Consider the following 20,132-nt stretch of genomic DNA (forward strand, 5'->3'; position numbering starts at 1 on the left):
TGTCACTTTTAAACTCGGAAGGGTGTGGCTCTTTGGCGTAAAGTCATGGGTTTGCTCCCCAGTGATGAGCGTTCGAATCCCCCCTTGCTTACCCGATGCACATGGTTTCCGGGTGATTGCGCACATCCGTAGGGAAATAGTCATACCCCTGCAGGCGTGGGGACACCCTTCGTTACAAAAAAAAAAAAAAAAAAAAAGGGAAATGTTGTTGGGTGTCCCAAGTGATGAAAAGGGACACATTTATCATTTCCCTTTGCAAATAGTCATCACATTTGAGTGAACTTTGCAAATGAGATCATGCCATCAATTTGTGACCAAACTACCATGGTAGATATTTGTTGTATCATAAAGAGAACAGAACGGCTTTATATGCAAGGAAAATTATCTTGTAAAAAGACTAATAGATCATAAAAGTTAACGATTTCTGTTAAACGGGGGGGGTGTGGACCCCGATCCCGAGGACGGTTGGGCGAGGGACACGAGATCCCACGCCGATCCTCTAAGATCTCCACAATGTGAAGGAGAGCTCTACCAAGGAACTCTCGAAATGGTGCCACTCACAGCATGGGTGGCGATATAAATGAGATACCTCTCGATTCAAGGACCAGCCTGGAACCAAGATGTACCTATAACAAAGAAGAGTAGCCATCCAAGGAAGTAGGCCCTGGATCCCATGAAATACTCTGTTGCAACGGATAACCAGAGATACAAAAGTCCGTGCCTGATGACGAATGGGGAAGGTATTAAGCACCCCCAATTCGCCCAAGTGCAAGCACCTGGTCTCTTATGCCATTTTTAATTAATTTTGAAGAGTTTTGGGCTAAAATCATGTGAAATGGGAACTAGCACCCCCGAAGAAACGTCTATCTAAGCATGCATAACTCAGGAATGGGCAAAAGAAAATAAACATCCAAATCCTAACTCACCGCATCTACTCCTAACCCATCACATCTAGGAAAGCAATAACATCCGCATGCACAGCTACAGCTAAGCAAGTAATAGCAGATATGATAAGCAGAAAAGCAGTAAATATCTACAGCTAAGCATGTGAAACTAAATGCACAAGGAATAAGCAAGCTGAAAGTAAATACACAAGGAACCAAAGACAAACACACGATAAGCTAAAAGATGCGAGGGAAGAAAGGAATCGGAAAATAGACGGTATGCGCAAACCCAAAATGCCAGGGAAAAGAAAATGGGACATACGATAGACTAAGGGAGCAATTCTAAAGGAATCGAGCTCAGTGATCCTGGTCCGCTAAAGATCGGACAAGTCTCGCGATCGTCATAGCCTATCGTTGGGCTCAGCGAGGACAATCCCTGTAAAGGGGCCACACTACGTCGTCGCCCATCCCAAAACCTGATAAAACGTCGGAAAACCGATAAAACCGGCAAACCACGATTAAAATCGGAAATGAAATGAAAATAAGGCTCCGAGTGACCTGGCAATCACCACCCTTGCCCATTTTGGTTATTGTATTTTTGGGAAAAGCTTGAAAGATATTTTTGGATGCTGAAATGATTTTTTGAAGGGTTTAAATGATTTTATTGAAAGGTTTGACTGAACTTGGGATGACGATCCCAAGCTGCCTACGTACCCTGTAGAAAGGGATCAAGCCAACGTAGTTCGAACTGCTTTTCGAAATACGCTTTTGTTGTTTTCGATGTTTTTTGGATTTTTTTGTTATTTGATTTTTATGTATTTTTATCCCTTTTGATCGAAATGGGGTTTTGGCTCAAGCCTAAACCCGACGATTGTTCCCAAAATCGATGGGGATCCCGAAATGCAAGGAGAATCCCAAGGAACGTGTGAAAAGATGAACCCGAAGAAGGGAAGAAGTGAATCCCTAACCTTGCAGAAAATGATCATCTCAGAGAGGAAGGAATCCTTAAGCCCTGTAAGAAAGGATGGCCTCCAAGAAGGAAAAATCCCTAAGCCCATGAGAAATGAAGAGATAGGCAAAGAGACATGAAGGGCAACGGGGTGGCTCAAGAAACATTCCGTCCTCGCCCTAGCCCGAGAAGGAGTTTCCGAAAAGGCGATAGAGATCCTAAAGAACCGAAGGAGACCCCGAACACAGATAATAACTTCCAATACTACTAGACATAAAACGGAGGACATGTACATGATGGCAAAAGTTAGCAAATTAGAGTGGGCATGAGAACACACATCCAAAAAAGAGACAGGTACATGGCAGTATAGATGGTTTTCTCATCTTAACAATTTAAAGACAAAAGTATTATGACTTCAAAGAATAGAGCCTCAAATCACAATCGGCACATCTAAGATGGCCCAAGAAAACTCAAATAAATGTTCGACACTTAGAGGCTTTTAATCAAACAGATTATGGACATACATAAAGCACACACCAATCATTTGTTGTTTTCCAAGACCAAAACAAAATAATGTGGAATTAAGACCATCAGAAATGAAAGAAACAGAAAGAGAAATAGAGAGTACCAAGAATGAAATGAAGGAAGAGATTGGGAGAATTACTTGAAATTGGAGCCTTGTAGGTTCAAGCTTTTGCTCCTCCTTTCTTCTTCCTCTTCTGATTTGGGCAAAGGCGGCGGATCGGGGCGAAATTGCCAGAGATGATGACGAATCGAATTTGGGACGTAGATCAACGGACAGTGGGATCATGGCTGCAAATGGAAGAAAACTCAAGTGGGTTTGATGGGTAAAAGAAAATGGTGGTAGGGTCGGTAGCCGGAGCAAATGGCTGGCAAGAACGAGGCCGAAGAAGACAACCCCCAAACCTCTCTCTCTCTCTCTCTATATATATATATATATATATATATATATATCTTTATCTCTCTCTCTCTCTCTCTCTCTATGTTTTTCCCCTTTTTTTAAAAATGGGGGGTAGCGGTGGTGGAGGGGAAGATCGGTCGGCCGGATTTCGGGTGGAGGCGACGGGGAGGCTGGGGAAGATGATCGGCCTTCCCCTCTTTCTCTCTCTCTGGATTTTCTCTCCGGATTTTCTCTCTGTCTCTTTTTTTTTATGAAAAGGAGAAGGGGTTTAAGGGTTATGGATTTGGGTTTTCGAAGTGTGTTTGGGGTGGAAATGGGTTGCGGTTTTGGAGGTGGGGATTGGAGAAGATGAGGGTGGAAGAGGGTTTTCGAAATGGGTTTGGGGTGGTCGGTGGCGGTTGGTGGTGGCTAGAGGTTGAAGATGGTGGTGGTGATCGGGTGTGGGGGTAGTGGAGAGGGTTTGGAAAATCTGCAAAGGGGTTGAGAACGGTGGTGAATAGAGGCGGTGGTGGTGGTGGTTTGATGGAGTTGCAGAGGTGGTGGTGGCTGTTTTGATGGATTCGGGTTTTTTGAGAAGTGGGTTTAGGGTTGTAAGAAAAAAAGCTGAAGGTGGAGGTGGTAGTAGAGACGATGGGGGTGGAAGAGGTGGGCAGCAGAGGTTGGAAATGGAGATGGGTTTTGGGTTTCGGGTTTCGGGTTTGAGGATGGTGGCTGGTGGTGGTGCGGTGGAGGATGGTGGAGAAAATGGGTTTCAGTTTTGGGTTTTGAAGAAGGGTTTGGGGTGGAGATGGTGGTGGGTATGGTGGAGGGTTTTGTGAAAATAAAAAAAAGGAAAAATGGGTTTGACGGTGGCGGCTATGGAGGTGCAGAGGTGGTGGAGGGGGTTTCAATGGAGATGCAGAGGGGGTGGAGGGGGATTTCAATGGAGGTTTGGGTGGTCGGATTCCGGCAAGCTTGCCGGAATCAATGGAGGTGGGCTTGTAGAAGGGGATAACGAAGAGGGTTTTGATGATGGAAAACGGTGGAGGAGATGGTGGTGTTGTTGCCTTGGCTCCCTCTCTTCTTCTCTGCTTTTGCCTCTCTATCTCCTCTCTCTGTGTATTCTTGCGGCTGCACGTCTCTCCTCCTCTCTTTTTTTTTTAGAAAATGGGGCTCCCCTTTTAAGCCCTAATCGACCCTCTTTAAAGGGGAAATGGCATTTTTGCCCCTACTGCTTCCATGGACAGCCCCCTTCAAGTGTATTTATGACTACTCTTTTTAACTACGAGGGGTGGTCTGGAAATGGGGGGGGGGTAACATTTAGCTCTTATTTGCTCGGCTTCGGGGCTCGGATTTCGGGATTTATTCAATTTTTGGGAAATTTGGGTCTGGTCAAAATGGGGTGTCTACAGGGGGGGGATATCACTGCCCTAGATGAATGAGCTTTGAGTTTAGTTGGTGGGACCCACCCTATCAAAAGATATCACTAAGCATCACAAGTCTTTTGATCTTTTTACAAGATAATTTTCGTCTTTTCACATGTAAGGACATTTTGGTCTTTTATGAGAAAAAATCTACTGCGGGTACAACCTATTTATGCAAACGATCAGCATGGGACTATACATTATACAAACATCTACAGATTGGAGGGTTAGGGTCATCCTATGGAGATGATCTATGGGGTAACCTATTTACGTTGTGGCACATCAAATCAACGCTTTGGATCGTCCTAAGAAGTGGGTCCCACTGTACTTTCAAAAATAAAAAACTTAACTTCACGTGCACACATCCTATAAAATCTATATAATTCCAGATTAAGCTACACTCAAAATCCGATTGTCCTCGGTCTAGTTCCATTTGAGACTACAACCTGACAAATTTTGTCAGCATTGACATATCTCAATTCTTCAACTCGAACTAGACCTCTAGGATGAATCCTACTCGTACTTATTATAACCTATACCTCGTAAAACATAACAAGAATACATACAAGACAATAGATCACTGAGAAAAATACGGAGTGCGGATAGTCTGGAAAAATAACAACCCGAGAAGGGTACCTTTGTTCTTACCAGCGTTACACGGACGGTTCTGACAAAAGTGCATGAAAAAAGACCCTAATACCCCCGCTGACAGATTCAGATCCCAAATAGCCTCCTCCATTTTGTTGCACTCGAACCCATCGCATCATTCCCTTTCCAACCCCCCCTTTCTTTATTTTAGTGTTTCTTCTATCATGCATTTAATGCATTTCTCGTCCCCATTAATGCATGGGACGTTGGCGTTCTTCACAAGTCGGCGTTTACGGAAGTTCCTTTTAGAGAACAAAATAATAAAAAAAACATTGGCGTTCTGATTTAGACGGTACCGTTAATTCCGGTACGGATATTTTGTTACCCCGCCATGTGATTGGGACCGTTACCGGAATGTTTACAGAACGTTGCCGTAAGTTTAAAACGTTGACGGTTATTCATTTCAACAGGCATTTAAACTTATTGACGTCGATGGTATGCATGATAGACGTGGACGTTAAATAGAACTGAAAGTTTTTGTTCTCCTTCCAGAGTGTTAAAAAGCTAGAAACTTGCAAACACCTTTACAAATCCTGTGAATGTCTATGAACCATTTACCCTTAAGTGAAGCTCCCAACCTTAAGTTTTAGTGCTACATAATGAAATCCTAGTGATGTTCATCCTCCTCAAGTGAAAGTACTCTTCTAATTCGTTTTGTAATTTCATCGTTAGTAGAAATTTCCCATTCACATTCAAAATGTAAGATTTTAGTTGTGACACTTACTTGAAGCTCAACAACAAATACACTCTTACTTGATGTCTTTAATTTGAAGCATAGAAGGTGTACTCTTTATTCTTCGCTTCATCACATGGTTGTTTTTACTGTTTGCCTTTGGTGAAAGTTTGCCTTGCGTGTTGAATTAAATCAGAAGAATCTTGTGCAATATGGATAGGGGCAGCGTTACTTTCTTTGTATACTATGATGGTTTATTTAGGGATGAAGGGTCGTTTGATTATGTTGGAGGCCGTGTTAAAGCCATGATGCTAGACAAGAGAGTTCGATACTCTGAATTTATATCTGCGATCCGTAATACGATTTGAATGAGGGAAATCATGTTTCCTTTTGTATCCGAGCTCGATATGTGGTCAGTCAGTATAAGTGTATTCTCTATGACAAGACCTCTATGAGGTAATGAAAATGTTTGATGTGCAGGGGTTGAATGATGTCCTTATCTGTGTATAAAAAATTGAGGTGAACGGAAGGCAAAGAGTGTGTCACGTACGTTGCATCAATGGGCAACCTGATACTCATCCCACCAGTGAGGAACCACTCCACAATTCAACCTCTTCCATTCTTCCAATGTCTTTTGGTGATCGGGAATATGTGGAGCTAGAGAATGTGCCGCCTTCAAACGATCAACCCGTACTGAGGTGAAATTCATAGAACATTGTAATTATTTACTTGTTACCAAAAATCACAAGTTATAGAATCCTAACAACTGATAATTTACGTGTATTTTTTGTTGTTGGAAATAGATGGTCAAAAACTATATTTAGCTGATAAATATTGTTGGTCATCAGAACTTTGGCTTATTGCACTTCATCCCACACATTATCCGATGATTCTAGACCGTTGATCAAGCATGATAAAAAAAGACGTACTAAAGATGGCTTTAAGCTGTTGATATCTGTGCACCACAATCTTGCAAATGAGATCTCTGTTCGGCATCAGACCTAGACACGCCTGGTCATCCTGTGATGACCCTATGGATCAACAGTCTCAATCACTAAGCAAACGTATGCCATGTGTGTATTGGATCATGATCATTTTTTTAGATAGTCTAAGATTGAATGATGTGATTTTTATGTAAGTACACACAAAAGAGCATATCGAGTGAATGGTTTGGATCAATCAAAGGTGAGACCCACTATGCCATACTTGGTGCGCCTCATATTGTATTAAAATGAGGTAATTCCATAAGGTATTCTTGTCTCTTTATATAAAAAATAAAAAAATTAGAGTGCTAAAATGCCCTTATGTAGTGCACGAGAATATGAAGAAAGCATGGGAGAAAATGGGAAAGAATAAAGGGACAAAATTGGACGAAAATGCAGAGAAAATTTGTTACGTGTGTGAGATGAAGTCTCACAATGCTTATCCAAGTTTGAGTTTTAGTAAGTACGTAGTTGTAGTTAGTGGGATTTGTTTCTTTCATAATTGTGATGTGGATGAGTTAGGATGTAGTTTTTTTTAGTGGAGTTTGTTTTATTAGAAGAGTCGGTTGGTTAAGTATTGCCGGGTGTAGACACCCCATTTTGACTTGACCCAAATTTCTCAAATATTGAATAAATCCCAAAAATCTGAGTCTCGAAACCAAATTTTCAAGTCTCAAATGCCAAGTTTTAAGTGCCTGAAGCATATCCCCGAAATTTCAGAAGAACCGAGCCTTCAATGCAAAAGAACCCGAAAAAATATGTCTCTGCAGATCATTGTTGAAATCCTTAGAAGCCTGGATGATCCCTGAACTCCTGATAACCCCTGTTTAATCGCCCAAATTCTCTGAAACTTATGAAATTTACAAAATATCCCAGAATTTTGGTGTTGGCACCCCCCTGTTTGGCCCCCGGGCTCCGATGTATATTGGCACAGTCATATTTTTATATTTTCACTAACCCGGCTGGTTTTGGGATTTAAAGGAATATCAAATGGTCTTTACATTTTAAAAAAAATAAAATAAAATAATACTCCACAAGTGAGAAAAGACAAGCTAGGAGAGTGAAATAATCAAAATATGGATGTGTCAATATCATTTCCTTGGAAAAATAGCTAGGGGAAAATAATTCGCTCTTTCCCCTTCCTTGCTTAGACCACCTCTTGTAGCGCAAAAAATATGCTAAGGAGGGCTGTCCGAGGAGAATAGGGGAGGCAGACATATTTTCCTTTTAAAAGAGAGGGGCGAGACAATCAAGTGAGGGTGCCCATTGATGAGAAGAGAAGGCAAGTAGAGCCTAATGGTAGGAGGGTAAAATCCCATTATCCTAGGGGTATTTTTATAAAATAAGTGTTGCTTCCCCTGCAAGCAATAAATATGGGCTGTAGGATAAAAAAAGTGAAGTGTAGGGCTTGGATTAGATTAGAGCCTTCTAGAATTTTAGGGTTTCTAAGATAATATTAGGGCAAAGACAAGGATCAAGGGCTGGGAGCAATCAAGAGGGAAAGATACCGAATTAAGGGTTGAGATCAACAGTGGAAATAACCCTAACTATTTAACCCAAAATGGAGCTCGTGAGAAAGGGAGTTTTTTTTCTTCTAAAACTTACAGAGAGAAGGAGAGGAGAAGAAGAGGGGAGTTCTCGGCCGTTTTCTCTCGTCTCCGGCAATCCCCATATCTACCTCTGGCCATCTCCTTCTTCTTCCACCCCATCTCTATCTACCAAACCCTTCTTCTGCAATTTCAGCCGCCACCTCCATCTTCACTATCTCCGGCCATTTGCTCCGGCTGTGCCACTTCCACCCACCCACCGACCATCTTCTTCTTCCCTAACCTCTTATCATCATCCTCACCATCATCAACCACACCCATTATATTTTCTTTTTTTTTAAAAACCCATATTCTCCGGCCGAAATCCGGCAAAACCCACCGGAATCCAAACCCATCCTCAACAGATTTCGGTAAACCCTCTTTGCCATTCCATTCTCCTCCTCAACATCTAACCCCCATCTTCCTCACTAACTACTTCTTCTTCCCTTATTCCCCTTCTCTAGTCTGCTAGCCACCAACACCGTCCCCATCTCCGGCCATACCACCTCCGACCACCTCCCACTACCATCTGCCCCTCTCCACTAGATCCACCGTTTCCCAAACTTAAAACACACCTCTACTTTCCATCAGCCACCTCCATTCCACCGAACCCCAACAAAACCCATTTCCATCTAATATCCTAACCCTCTTCTCAAACCCACGATTTTCCTCTCTCCTTTGCCACAGCCACCGTCCCCCTACACCATCCCCAACTCCGGCCACCCTATCCCCTGTTTCTGCCCCATCCGAACGACCACCAAACCCACTTCGAATCTTCATCCAAAACCCAATCTCCGAAAAACCCCATGGATTCCAACCATCTTCTTCTTCTCTAGCCTTTATTTCTCTTCCCAACCACCGTTAAAACCCTCCATTACAGCCATCACCAAACCCTCCTCCATTCTTAGCCACCGTCCCACCATTGCCGCCTCTGTGCCGCTCATTGCCTTCGCCTTTCATCATCAAATCCGCGGCCCTCCACCTCGCAGCTCGGATTCAAGAAGAGGATAGTAATATCTTGTTACTGTAAGTCGATCCAAGCTCAAATCCATATTTTATTTTTTTTCTTGTTCAAGTAAATGGCTGCTTCATAGGTTTTATATCCAATGGGGTGTGATGGGTTTTTCTTTTAGAGTCACATATTGCTGCTACTTGTAAATTTTCTATGGCTTAGCTGATGAGTGCACTTAATTCTTTTTTGTTTGTATCAGCGTAGTAGTTTTTCTCATAGTTCTGGGGATTGAAATGGGTTTTATGGATGAGCAGTAACATGGATGGAGATGAGTTTGGTGTGGATATCAAAACAGGGGAGTGGTCATACTTATGACTCATTCCAGGAGTGTTGGCATTGCCTGAATAAACCATCCATGCTAGTCTCTGCCATCTTCATCATTCCTTTTAGTTTATTTTGGGAATCTTAATGGCACCAGTTAGGACTTGTTAGTCATAGAAGGCAAGATTTCCATGTGCAATTCCAATTCAGGGTTACAATGATGTCAGTTCTTTAAGGTAAAGAGAACTGACATTGGGGCTATTATATTGTGAGGATGACACTGTTTGGTGTATCACACCATTGAAATCAATTCTAATTGTGAGGATAGTTCTGGACAGGTGACATGCCTCCAATGATGGTGGTCAACTTGGACCTTGGTGTTGCCATGTTTTGATAATTACGTAGCTTAATCTGCCTTTTCTTTGATGGTTTCGAGAGAGCCTTTTGGCAACTGCATTTTGGCAGTTCGCTATACGCTAGGAGAGGAGGTGCTTGGGTAGAATTATTTTATTTTTAAAAAGGCTAAAACCATATCTCTGTTCAGCACAATCTGTTTGTTAATTGCACAATGGTTGATCCATTCTTAGGGTCGAGACAGCTTCGTTCCCCATGATGCAGGTTGATCAGGATAATTAATCTGCTCAGCTTCGTTCCCTGTAGAACAAGATGATCAAAAGAGCTAATCCCTCCCATCTCTGCTCTTCCTTCAAATTTTGCTCTGACATTCGGAATTTCAAGGATCTCCCTGACCTACACCTGCATTAGTGATCCTCATAGGCTTCTTAGAATCTTCCTTGTCCGTTGGGTTCATTTCAGTTTTCTTGAGATTACTTTCTCTGGTTTTCTGGGATTTCTTTCCGCCTAGGGATTCCACTGACTTTTGGGAACATTTCAAGCGGGTTAAGGCGATGACGAAATATTTTTTGAGCCAACCCTTTGCCCTTCACATCTTCTTCCCTTCTTGGGATTCTTACAGGGCGTAGGGGTTTCCCTTCTTTCTGAGGTCATCATTTCTTATGGGATCTAGGGATTCTACCTTGATTTCTTTCGGGACTTTTCTTTACACGTACTTCGGGATTCTTTTCGTATTTCGGGATCCTATCGATTTTGGGAACACTTTTCTCGGGTTTAGGCTATGACGGACGACAACCTCTTGAGCCAAACCCCTTTTTTCAATCAAAAGGGATAAAAAACACATAGAAATCAAATTATAAAAATCTAAAAACAACAAAAATATAAAAACATAAAAAAACAACAAAAATGTTTTTTTCGAAAAAGTTGTTTCGAACTACGTTTGCTTGATCCCTTTCCACAGGGTACGTAGGTAGCTTGGGTCCACCCAAGTCCAGTCAAACCTTTTTAATAAATATTCTCAAACATTTCAAAACAAAAACAAAAATGGGCAAGGATGGTGATTGCCAGGTCATCCAGAGCCCTCTTTTCATTCCATTTCCGGTTTTCATCGTGGTTTTCCGGTTTCCATTGGTTTTTTGACGTTTTATCGGGTTTTGGGACGGGCGATGACGTAGCGTGGCCCCTTTACAGGGATTGTCCTCGCTGAGCTCAACGATAGGTCATGACGATCGCGAGACTTGTCCGATCTTCAGCAGATTAGGGTCGTTTCACATGGTACCAGAGCCAAAGGTCCTGAGTTCAAACCTCTCGGATAGCAAAAATCCACATGTAATGGTCAAACCTAAAAGAGGGGCCACATGTACCACGTGTAGGCCAACCCTAGAAAGAGGGGCCACAGGGGTTTTTTTTTTTTTTTTTTTTTTTTGAAACGCCATGAGAGGGAGTGTTAAAGTATAAAAAGATTTAATAACACCTTCTCCAATAGGGTCTGCGAATTTCTACTTGATTTCAAATTGATAGGATTCGATCCGTCCAAGTCTCATTATTAGCACATCCTTATTAGAAGACCAACTTGGTCTGTTAGTTGTTTGTACCCATACTATATCTATCATTGCAAGGGCAATGATAAGGATACTTGGAGCCTTCCATAGGAGACATTCAGTGTCTCACTAGAGTTAGTTGTTTCTCCCATAGGAGACATGCTTTGTCTCATTGGCCCTAGTTATCCTCATGGGATGAGGCTCAAAAGCAGGGAAACCACAAGTCCTATTATAAATAGGGAATTTTTTTTCTTACTTTACGGGCCTCATCTTTCTTTTTCCCTCTCTCTCTCTCTCTCTCTCTCTCTCACACACACACACACACACACACACACACACACACACACCAGCCGGCCCTCTCTAACCTGCTCTCACCTTGGGTAGACAAGTGTTCCATATTTTTTTCATGTTTGCGAAACATGCCATTAAGGTTTTTGCACTCTTATATTATTTCTGTGCAGTTTACACATTTCATCAACTTGGGTCGTAACAGACTCCCGCTCTCTCTCTCTCTCTTGTTTATGTTAATTTTTATTGTCTCTGGGCAATTTATTTCCAAGATTTTATTTTTTAGAACAATAACCTAAACTAGGAAGCTCACGTTGTAATGTTTTCAATGTTGCAACATAAAGGTACACAAAACCATGAAGTCATATGCACCGAGAGTGAAGATGAAGCAAGCATTTTACAGTTAATATATCTATGGAACAGGTGATATAGGAAAAATGAAGGTAAATTCTTATTTGAGATGCTAATGTAATATTTTAGAAGTTATATTTTGTTGTTGTATTTTAGAGTAATAACTTGTGGCTTTTATATGTCTTTCAACATATGCATTAACATTTGAAGTACCTGTTCGATAACCTTTCAATGGGATATGGAAAAAAGCAACAAAGTAGGAATTTTTTTGAATTAAAGTAATTGTCTTCATCAGTGAGAAGATTTTTACCAAGGGAAATTTTTTCCATGTGCAACTATACAATGTAAAAGCAAGAGAGTCTTGAAAAGCCCAAGATCAACATTTAAGATGTTCATGTGTTCAATTAATACTTATGGTTTGGGGGAAATGTCATCAAGTTTGTGATCCCATGTACTTAGCAGTTTTAAAACTCCCCGCATCCGCGTCGACTCTCCCGAGTCAACTTCCTTTTACTTTGGTCGTGTTTGCACATATTGTTTGCTGGTTTTGTTTCTTTGCTTCAAAATCATTTGTGCTAGAAAAGACAAGCTAACTTAGTGAATTTATCAAAGTGTTCTTCTACAAATAACATCTGTCTTTTTGCAAAAAATAAGGGGGGTGAATCACCTTAAAGGTGGCTGTCCAAGGAAGGAAAATGTGCAAATATAGCATTTATTTTTAGAATCTTTCCTACCCGAGCCACCTCCTCTGTAGAGTAATAGAGTAGTCATGAAATACAGTAGATGGAGCTGTCTGTTGGAAATAAGCGAGGTCGAGGATATCATTTCCCTTATAAAATGCCCGTCAAATTAGGGCTTTGGGAGGAGTTTCAATAGGCAAGAGGGGTCTCATTTTCTTTCAGAAAACAGAGTGGGTGGGAGAGAACGAGAGAGAGCAGAGAATGGGGAGCTGGACCATCGCTAACTCCAGCTTCTTTGGTCCCCATCCGCTGGTTACCCTCTTCATCACCCTCTTCCACCACCATTGACAAGCCTCATTATCTTCTTCAAACCCTCTTCACAAACCTCATTTCTAACCATTAAAACCCACTTTCACCACTTCTACCGGATCCAGCAAACCCTTCACCTCTCCATTGATCTTGGTCATAACCCCCATCTCTTCACACCCTTTTTTTTTAGGTTTTATGACTTTTTTTTAGGTTTTATGACTGAGTAAAAGAGAGCTCGTAGAGAGGGGAGTTAGAGTTTTCTTGGAGAAGAATCAGGGAAAGGAACTTGAGCTGAGGAGAAAACAGAGAGAGAGAGAGAGAGAGAGAGAGAGAGAGAGAGAGAGTTTTCTTAGAGTTGGTGTTGTTTAATCATTTATACTTCAACATTAACACCAGTTGCCTCTTACAACCATATCAAATTTTCTTGTAGGCAATAAAACGGGAACACGCCCAACTTTCTCAAGAAGCTTGTGGTTTTATTCAATTCTTGAACCAAATGAATGATCTCAGCAGTTGAAACATTGAGTAAGTTTGAATACACTCTTCTTGTAATGGATTTAAATTTTATGCATCTCATGGCTCTATATTCCTTGCCAGTTGCAAAATATGAGGAGCTTAAAGTTAAATATAACGAGGAGATGATTCAAGTTTCTACTTCTATTGCTTAAATGGAGGGTACAGAACATGAGAGAGGAGTTAATTATAAAGCTTTAGAAGAGTTGTTTAAAATTGTGAAAGAGAGGAGGGGGGCATTTGACTACGATATATCTGTTAGTGTTCTTGAACTATACAATGAAGAGATCAATGATTTGCTGGCTACACCTCCTTCCAAAAAGTATGATATCATTCCTATTATCTTAAGGGTTTCTTTCATGTTATAGGCATCACTCTTGCACTCACACCCACCCCCCCTCTCTCTCTCTCCTGACAATTTCTTGGACTTGCAATATAAACATTGTCTATTAAGGTTAACCAAAATTCGGGACTTGGCTGTGTTTCAGATTAGTGATAAGACATGATGCAGAAGGAGCTCATCCTGTACCGGAAAGTGTCCAGACCAAAGTTCAGAGCATAGAGGAAGCCTGGCCAGTATTACAGGCTGGAAGCAAAGCCCGTGCTATTGCGTCTCACAATGTTAATCAGCATAGCAGTCGCTCTCATTGGTTTGTACTTTTTATCCATTGAACCTTTCTAGTTTTGGTTAATTCTTTTCTTAGCTTTTTGGACTAAAATTTTTTCCTACTTTAATCAGCGTGGTATGTATAATGGTAAGAGAAACTAATTTGATGAGTGGAGAGTGCATCAATAGCAAACTTTGGCTTGTGGATTTAGCGGGCAGAGAGAGGTCTGAAAAGACAGGCGTGGAAGGGGAGAGGCAAACATAAGCTACAAACATCAACAAGTCAGTTACAGCTCTTGGCAAAGTCATATCTGCTTTAGCAGTAAAGAACCGGCCGTTCATATCATATAGGTTTGGCTGTAATTACAATTAACTGTTGAAAACTATTCAGTTCTGTCCTCATATTCTCATTCGTTAGTTTTATGTTAGTTACAATTACCTGTCACAGATAGTTCAACTTCCATATTCTTATACAAATTTGGGCCATTTGCAGGGATTCCAAGCTTTCCCATTTACTTAAAGATTCATTAGGTACACATGGTTTTCTAGTCTCTATTCATTCTTGTTTCTCTTACCATAGATTTATTAATAGAGTTGTTTCTTTCATGTATTAATCCTATCACTAGCCCATCCATTGATCTGTGCGTGTGTGTGTGTGTGTGTAAGACTAAATCTGTTGAAAAGTGAGCTGATGTGGCTGCTCTCTCATGAACAGCCGGTCTGCGAAAGGCCTTTTGCGATGGTCCCTAGCAAATCCCTATATATAAAATACTCTATTTTATTTGGATCTTTAAACCACCTTTTTTTTCTGTTGTAGGAGGTGATTCCAAAGCCCTTATGTTTGTGCAAATCAGTCCTTCAGGCATGACTGGCGTGAAAAGAAGAGTTCATTAGATTTTGCAACTCTGGTTAGAGGGATAGAGTTGGGTCGTGCAAAGAAGCAGATTTGCACTGGTTAGCCTCAAAAGGTGAAACAGATGGTAAGTTCAAAGCGTGGAGCAAAGTAATGTCATTATTATATTATTCTTTCATTACTTCAGTCCCCTTCCTATAGTCTTTCTCATCATCAAATTACAACTTTACTAATCTTTTCCTTTTTTTTAATAATAAAGGTTGATAAAACAAGGCAGGAATGCAGACTTAAAGATGAGGCCCCACGCAAGCTAGAGGATAACCGTCAAAACTCAGCCCATATAAAAGGAAAAAAAAAGCTTAGAAAGTATGCCCAAAGGCAAAGATAAGCTGAGTAGAAACCCATGAAAAGGTACCACACCACAAACATCGTTTGATTTTTCCGCTATACAATCTTAAACATTCTATAGATATTTTGAACATTGCTCTTCGTCGATTGGTAGGTAAAAGAACTTGAGGTCCAGCTTGAGTCGAAGACTGAGTTACAAAGCCAAATGGAAAGGCAAGTTTGCCGAATCTGTGTCGGGATCTGACATGCGAATCTGACTCCATGCAACAGCGGTGTATACAATATCACCCGTGTCATAACTTACAATCTGAAACGCACAAAATGACATGTCAAATGCTTGTCTCTGTCAAAAGGCTTTTTGTTCTGTTTTCCATCATTCTCCATGCTTAAAAGCGTCCAGGTTTTTCAGGTAAAAAAGGGTAAGTGATGAAATGCTATCTTGATTATTTGTTGGTTGCTTCTTATTATTATTGTTGTGTATATGTTTGATAGGTAACATGGAACAGGTGATATAGGAAACAAATAAATGGTACGTCTTTTTATCACTGAATATGGTTTTCATCCCTCTCTTCATACTTTTTCTTCGTACTTTTTCATTCATGTGTAAATGATCATGGAAACAAATAAAAAAACAAGATCTCCAATGAGAAAATCTATCTGTGAATTTGTTTGATTCTCTAGAAAGAACCCCACAAAAATTACTAAAAAAAACCATGTTTGTCCTTTTTCTCATATATAGATTTGTTTTGTTGTTTTTTTTGGTACACTTCTGATTCTAGTTTAATCTGCTTATTTTTATGTTCTTCTGATGCTCTCCCTAGAAACAAAAAATTCAATGCTCTCCCTAGAAAATCAAAAAATTCAATGCTCTCCCTAGAAACACCATCTCTGGCCAATTTGTCCGCTTCCCCATTTGCTGACCTCTTTACCAATTCATTTCCTAAATCTCATCAAACAATGAAAAGAATCTCCATGGAGCTGCCTTCGACCTTCTTAACCAACTAATGACGTTAAGAGAGTCACCTTCGACAATCACTTTATTTAGGTCTACATTTTGAAGCAATTTGATTCCATGATGTACGACGCGAACTTCTGCCTCGTTGGAGTCCGCTACTCCGATAGGACCTCTAAAAGCCCATAGTACAACTCCATTTTCATCCCTCAATAGACCCCCGATACCTGAAGGACCCGGATTACCAACACTCGAGCTGTCAAAATTTTTAAAATTGCATCGGTATTTTACTCGTGTCAAATACTTCAATATTAGTTCTAAAATGCAATCGGTGTGTACCCATGTTATATCTGGATGTGTAGTGTGGATTCATTAAAAGGAGATCGTTGATATGGATGAAGGTGAAAAGAAATGAAGGTTTATGCATGGTTCCATTGAAGTCATCTTGTTCTCTCTCTGTTCTCCATAAATTGGGGATAAAGGTAGTAAGGGGCCATTTTTTGGCAGTTCGTATCCCTGGGTCTTTTGATCTTAGACTTAATCTCTATATTAAATTGTGCCCTTTTTTTGAGGTGAGTTCCTGATAACATGCCCCGGCAGGGATCTTGGCTTTTCCTACCCGGCGGTTGATGCAAGCAGATGCAGGAGGTTGCTGGAGAACGTGGTGGTTATCTCCACGGAAGAGGAGGTACTTTCTTTTCTCCGGCTCACATAATGGTTCTTTCTGTCAGTTTCTTGAAGTTTGGTTTGTTTCAAATGCAGCTTTGGACAGCGATGACTTTCTTTATCTCAAGGAACAAATGGAAGCTGAGGAGGACGCTGAACGCCTTTTACGACGCACAGAGAAGCGAGCATTTGCTGCATTTAAGATATCCTTACGAGGCTCTAAGTATTCTAAATGTAGCTATTGTTCTGATCTTATTGTTCAGAATTCTTTCGTTTTCCTTAATTATCAAATACAAAGCAGCAAGTTTAGCAGATTCATCGCCTGCGCCATTGCCTTTGCCACTCCGTGTTGAACGCAAGACAAAAAGTGGGATTAGGTATGGATTTTTTTTTTTTCCAACTTTATTTACTTATCCCTTTTTGTTTTCCCAATGTAGTATTTTTGGGCTTCTGTCATTTCCTCTCAATGTGTCATCTTTTTAATTCGTGGAAGTAAAGACAGCAAGACCTCTTAAAGAACATTGTGGAAATCAAACCAAAGCGACCAATAGTTTCAAGCCCATCTGATGGGAATAAATCAAACCCAATATTGCCTGGCCCAACTCCGATGAATGAGAAAACTGAGCAGACTTCGGCTAAATCACTCTCTTCTTCAAAGCTGAGCAACGCCAAAGAAATGAAGACCAAACCAGAGAATGCTGTTAGAAGCTTACTATGCATAGCTTATGAAAGTTCAGACGAAGATGATGAGTAGAAAGTGGTATGTATCTCTTCAAAATTGTATCTGTAGCCTTGGTACAAGTATCCCTTTCAGTTTTAATTACAAATCATACGAATATCAAGCCACCTTTGACAAACTAGAGTAGTTATAAAATAGTATATGTTATTTTCTTGCTTTCTGCTACTTACATGGAATATGAAACTGTTACTTCTGAACAGCAATATATGGTATTGAAATCAAATAAAAAACTACTACTATTGATCTTGTCTACTCTCCAATAGGCGGGCCAATCAACATCTAGATCTTGTTGAGCAACGAAAGGCGCCTGAAGATCTTGTAAATGACCCCACAGATTTGGCATCTCCAACAGCAAACCTCTTTTGTCGGTTGTAACGGGGCCCTTCCCCACCATAACCTGTTTCTTTGAAGTGAGCTCCATTAATGAATATATCCTTCACTGACCTCCAGTTCCATGAACTTCCTGTCCCTTCGCCGCCAAGTCTCCATGTAGCCTGCATATTCCATAAATTACATGAATGAAACCTCACAATATAGCCCCACAAGGACAATTTGAATTCCTTAGAAATAAAAAAAATCCCTCACAATATAGCCCCACGAAGACCATTTGAATTCAGAAATCAAGAAGCTCTAACCTTATTACCACAACAGCTTTGAGTTAAGGACCAGTTGGCCTATTTTGGTATCTTGATAGAGGTTCTCTGTGTTTCGGAACTGAATATAAGAATGGAGGAAAAAGTAATAGGTAAAAACTATAATTTTCTTAAGTAACCTTCTGAATGAGATATTTTAGGGAGAAAGGTAGGCAGGCTGGGATGCCCTGGAGGATGCTCAAGGAGTAGAGGAATACATGATTGTTTTTTGGATTGTCTCGAATGTGTAGTATCGCTGGCCCCTATGTTTCTTGGTAATTCAGGGTGTGTCCTGAATTACCCATACAGATACTATGTAATGTCTCTAGGGACTTCTTGTCCCCACCGTATTCTTCATAGTATGAATATATATGTCGCTTTTCAAAAAAAAGAAAAAAGAAAAGGTTGAAAAGAATTTAAATTATATTATAAGCAAACAGATATATAAGGCCATGTTTGAACAGAACCTAAATTTTTATACATTTTTTGAACTGTAATACATGCATGTAACAGTATAACACAAATAAAACTAAGGCCCTGTTTGTTTTGGATTTTGGAAAAAAAAAAAATTGCTAGTCCGAAACTGATTACTGAGTCAATCAGTTTTCAAAATAAAAAAACAAATAGGGCCTGAGGAATTCTAAAATAGAAACTTACAGATTTGCTACCGGATTTTGGAGCGATGAAGAGATTCACTTTACTTGTGATGCTTGGATTCATACTCCCACCAATGGCGTAATCTCCTCATCCTTGGTAGAAATTGTTTGCGACGTGAGCATACCTATGTCTAACCCTGTGTGTTTTTCCATTGCGAGGCCTGTGAATTAAATGGAAAATAGAAAGTCCTGCGACTTGTAGATTGCAACTCATTTAATTTTCTGTCACTGTTTACTTGTTCATAGCCTTTCTTTTGGTATGTAACAGTGTTGTCAAGCAGGCTTTATATTTGAGATGGAATGAAAATCTACCAGGTTGTTATAAGTCTCAGAATTTTACCTTGTTTGATCATGGCATTCCATCCTTTTTTTAACACATTTTTTGATAGTCCAACATTTTTTTTCTCTGAATGGTAGATAGGCTGTTACAATTCCTAGAAATCTACAACATCGAATCAGGAAAAGCTCAAAATAAAGAGTGGAATGCCTTTATCAAAACAAGGGAGTGTGAGTGGAGATGTTCATCTCCCTCCTTACAATTTAACATGTGGACCTACAATTAAAGAGTTTAGCAATCAGAAAAGCATCACCTTATCATGGTTTCTAAACCAGTTGTTCGAGATTGTAACATCGGTAGACCCTCGTGTGACGTCCATAAGTCCGTCCTGGCATTCGTAAAGTGTGTTGTGCTCAATCCAAACCTTGGTAGCTTTTAAGAGGGCGATCGCGTCCCCTCCCGAAGTCCCCAATTACATCATCTTTGATCCCAGCCCAATCACTGGACCTGAGTTTGGCTTTTGGCAGTGATGGATCCGAAGGCCGTGAATAACCACATTGCTCACCTGATCAACGTCCAAAAATCAATTTAACGGGCAATTTAGTTGTAAGAAAAACACAATTTCTTTTAACTAATTGAAGATTTGAATTTGGAATTGAAGAACTAGAATACCCTGTAGAGCATGAGGCAAGCTCCGTGAGCAATGTGAACGTTGGCACAGCAGCCATCAATGGTTGTGAAGCTACTAACAAGAAGTGGCTTCTGGAGCTTTATTTGCATATCCCTTTGGAATGTTATCCACACCTTCCCGGCAATCAACGTTGCCCCGTACCGTAATGTCCCTCGCGGAGGATTTATCGGGTCGTCACTGGGGTCCGTTACCTTGTAATGTATCAAACGCCTTCCCATGTTATTTGTCATCTTTCCGGCGAATCCCACCGAGCATATAGCCAGTTGTTGCCTATTCTTAGCCCAATTTGGGCTCCTTCGCCAGCACTGGTCTGTCACGTTCATGCTGGAGCTGGAGCTCCTTGTCGGCTTTGTG

At 40.6% G+C, this 20,132-nt stretch overlaps 1 protein-coding gene and 1 pseudogene across 5 annotated transcripts; one reads left to right on the forward strand and one right to left on the reverse strand.

The window, feature by feature from the left end:
* Positions 1–8,035: 8,035 nt before the first annotated feature.
* On the forward strand, positions 8,036–18,557 carry LOC143864310 (uncharacterized). 5 transcript variants are annotated; one of them, XM_077375222.1, is made up of 17 exons: positions 8,036–9,074; positions 11,849–11,947; positions 13,275–13,369; positions 13,442–13,679; positions 13,846–14,007; positions 14,097–14,315; positions 14,458–14,495; positions 14,782–14,944; positions 15,077–15,228; positions 15,320–15,584; positions 15,658–15,694; positions 16,480–16,599; positions 16,757–16,805; positions 16,880–16,986; positions 17,078–17,160; positions 17,282–17,543; positions 17,786–18,557. In XM_077375222.1, the coding sequence occupies exons 11-16, from the start codon at positions 15,692–15,694 to the stop codon at positions 17,535–17,537; spliced, it is 618 nt and encodes a 205-aa protein (XP_077231337.1). In that variant the 5' UTR covers positions 8,036–9,074; positions 11,849–11,947; positions 13,275–13,369; positions 13,442–13,679; positions 13,846–14,007; positions 14,097–14,315; positions 14,458–14,495; positions 14,782–14,944; positions 15,077–15,228; positions 15,320–15,584; positions 15,658–15,691; the 3' UTR covers positions 17,538–17,543; positions 17,786–18,557. The 5 variants fall into 5 exon arrangements, 1 of the variants encoding a protein (XP_077231337.1); XR_013241133.1 differs by lacking the exons at positions 16,757–16,805; positions 16,880–16,986; positions 17,078–17,160; positions 17,282–17,543; positions 17,786–18,557 and adding an exon at positions 16,718–16,746 and having other exon boundaries at positions 8,041–9,074; XR_013241132.1 differs by lacking the exons at positions 16,880–16,986; positions 17,078–17,160; positions 17,282–17,543; positions 17,786–18,557 and having other exon boundaries at positions 8,041–9,074; positions 15,320–15,574; positions 16,480–16,759.
* LOC143864309 (putative pectate lyase 2) lies at positions 17,779–20,110 on the reverse strand (annotated as a pseudogene).
* Positions 20,111–20,132: the final 22 nt, after the last annotated feature.

This window comes from Tasmannia lanceolata, unplaced genomic scaffold, assembly GCF_043159265.1.
Source record: "Tasmannia lanceolata isolate RefF3 unplaced genomic scaffold, GAP_Taslan_0.1 ptg000048l, whole genome shotgun sequence".
In the NCBI taxonomy this organism is placed as follows: Eukaryota; Viridiplantae; Streptophyta; class Magnoliopsida; order Canellales; family Winteraceae; genus Tasmannia; species Tasmannia lanceolata.

Excerpts from the sequence above, each read along its gene's own strand:
- LOC143864310 (XM_077375222.1), top strand. Across the intron at positions 16,600-16,756 it reads TCCATAAATTGGGGATAAAG|ATGCAGGAGGTTGCTGGAGA; the intron begins GTAGTAAGGGGC and ends TGATGCAAGCAG. Across the intron at positions 16,806-16,879 it reads TTATCTCCACGGAAGAGGAG|CTTTGGACAGCGATGACTTT; the intron begins GTACTTTCTTTT and ends TTTCAAATGCAG.